Below are 3,111 nucleotides of genomic sequence, written 5' to 3'. Positions count from 1 at the left end.
TATATAATATATATACATAAATACACACACAGTATATATATACTGTATATACAGTATATATATACATATATACATATTTATATATATAAATATATATATATATGTATATGTATATAATATATATAAATATATATATATATATATATATATATATATATATATATACATTATATATTATATATATTGTATATATTATATATATGTATGTATATATATATATATATATATATATATATATATATATATATATATATATATATATTCCTTCCGGTCACACCCAGTTCTCACCGTCCCTCAGATAGTGGGAGAGGAAATAGTAATACCCTATAGTGAGAGGGGATGCTCTTGCGTACATTTCTAATATCTAGCCGTCATTTTTAACGGGTCGCGTACACTAGTTTATAATAAACCGTCTTATGAATTAAAACTTCTCGATTGTTATGATTCATTTAGACGAAAACTATATTAAAACGTTCGTTATGAAGTTAAACTAGATCGTTATCAGTTTCAAAACGAAGAGCTTAAACGTTCTTATCAATTAAAACAGAGTGAAACTAAAGATCCTTATAGTTGTTCACTATCCGTGAACAACTGTTCACTATCCGTGAACAACTGTTCACTATCCGTGAACAACTGTCCACTATCCAGGAACAACTGTTCACTATCCGTGAACAACTGTCCACTATCCAGGAACAACTGTCCACTATCCAGGAACAACTGTTCACTATCCGTGAACAACTGTCCACTATCCAGGAACAACTGTTCACTATCCGTGAACAACTGTCCACTATCCAGGAACAACTGTTCACTATCCGTGAACAACTGTTCACTATCCAGGAACAACTGTTCACTATCCGTGAACAACTGTTCACTATCCGTGAACAACTGTCCACTATCCAGGAACAACTGTTCACTATCCGTGAACAACTGTCCACTATCCAGGAACAACTGTTCACTATCCGTGAACAACTGTCCACTATCCAGGAACAACTGTTCACTATCCGTGAACAACTGTCCACTATCCAGGAACAACTGTTCACTATCCGTGAACAACTGTCCACTATCCAGGAACAACTGTCCACTATCCAGGAACAACTGTTCACTATCCGTGAACAACTGTCCACTATCCAGGAACAACTGTTCACTATCCGTGAACAACTGTCCACTATCCAGGAACAACTGTTCACTATCCGTGAACAACTGTCCACTATCCAGGAACAACTGTTCACTATCCGTGAACAACTGTCCACTATCCAGGAACAACTGTCCACTATCCAGGAACAACTGTCCACTATCCAGGAACAACTGTTCACTATCCGGGAACAACTGTTCACTATCCGTGAACAACTGTTCACTATCCGTGAACAACTGTTCACTATCCGTGAACAACTGTTCACTATCCATGAACAACTGTTCACTATCCTTGAACAAGTATATGGACTGATATATCCGTATTTAACTGGAGAACAGAAATGTCAAGTCATTTGCCCATCGATTGTGGAATTCCATAGAGATGAATCTTTAAGTTCTCTGGAAGATACAAAGAAGTTTTTTTTTCTATGTATAACCAGTTTTATTTTAGACATATCGGGAAATTAATTACAATTCGCATTTTCAATGTAAATATATCAGCAAACTTTAAAACTGTATTCATTTTGTGTTGAAGAATTAATTTTTCCTAACTCTAATTCTGACGTACTTTTGGGGAATTCTTGAAGTCTGGCCGTGGGAATCTTAAAATTCTAATTTTAATTTTGACTCAATTATTTTCTTGAAGTCTGACAGCATTCTCCTATCCTCTGTATAACAGATCTTTTCAGATACTCTGGAAATTGCAATATTAATTCTCTATAATTCTATTACTGAGGCACTTTTAGAGAATTAATCTGATATTAATTCTTTATAATTCTAATACTGAGACACTTTCACAGAATTAATCCGATATTAATTCTCTATAATTCCAATTCTGAGGCACTTTTAGAGAATTAATCCGATATTAATTCTTTATAATTCCAATTCTGAGGCACTTTTGGAGAATTAATCCGATATTAATTCTTTATAATTCTAATACTGAGGCACTTTCAGAGAATTAATCCGATATTAATTCTTTATCATTCTAATACTGAGGCACTTTTAGAGAATTCATGAATCTTGAAGAACGAATCTTGAAGTTCTCTTTCAATTCTCGAACAAATTGTATCTCTTTGAATAAAGTACACTTTATTATTATTAGTAGTAGTAGCTAAGCTACAACCCTAGTTGGAAAAGCAGGATGCTATAAGCCCAAGGGCCCCAATAGGGAAAATAGCCCAGTGAGGAAAGGAAATAAAGAAAATTAAAATATTTTAAGTATAGTAATATTAAAATAAATATTTCCTATAAAAAACTATAAAAACTTTGGAATGATTTCACAAGATTACCCATTGATATTAGTCTTCAGCAGTATAAGAGTCAACCTTCTTCAACCATAATTACCCTTTATTCATAATTCTATATTTTGAATTGATGAATATTGATCATCACATCCCATTTTTCTATCAGAATGAATTATAAACTAACATGTAAGAGTTTATATGTATGTTTGTATGTATATATATATATATATATATATATATATATATATATATATATATAAATATATATATATATATATATATACATGCATATATATATATATATACATATATATATATCTATGTATATGTATATGTAAATGTACATGTATATATATATATATATATATATATATATATATATATATATATATATAAATGTATATATACAATATATATATATGTATATATATACATATATATATATATACAGTATATATATATATATATATATATATATATATATATGTATTGATACATATGCATATATATGTATATGTATATGTATATGTATATATATATATATATCTATATATATGTATATATATATATATATATATATATATGTATGTATGTATATATACATATACATGTATGTACATGCATATTTATAGATATACGTATATGTACACACACACACATATATATATATATGTATGTATATATATATATATATACATATATATGTATATATACATATATATATATATATATATAT

At 29.0% G+C, this 3,111-nt stretch overlaps 1 protein-coding gene across 1 annotated transcript; it reads right to left on the bottom strand.

The window, feature by feature from the left end:
* Positions 1–564: 564 nt before the first annotated feature.
* On the bottom strand, positions 565–1,404 carry LOC137655527 (selection and upkeep of intraepithelial T-cells protein 5-like). The gene has a single exon (XM_068389425.1). It carries the CDS (start codon positions 1,402–1,404, stop codon positions 565–567), a length of 840 nt encoding a protein of 279 aa, XP_068245526.1.
* Positions 1,405–3,111: the final 1,707 nt, after the last annotated feature.

This window comes from Palaemon carinicauda, chromosome 16 (assembly GCF_036898095.1).
Source record: "Palaemon carinicauda isolate YSFRI2023 chromosome 16, ASM3689809v2, whole genome shotgun sequence".
In the NCBI taxonomy this organism is placed as follows: domain Eukaryota; kingdom Metazoa; phylum Arthropoda; class Malacostraca; order Decapoda; family Palaemonidae; genus Palaemon; species Palaemon carinicauda.
This window is presented reverse-complemented; position numbering and strand designations above follow the sequence as displayed.

Bases quoted from the DNA above. Each gene is read 5' to 3' on its own strand.
- LOC137655527 (XM_068389425.1), bottom strand. From the start codon at position 1,404: ATGGATAGTGAACAGTTGTTCACGGATAGTGAACAGTTGTTCACGGAT.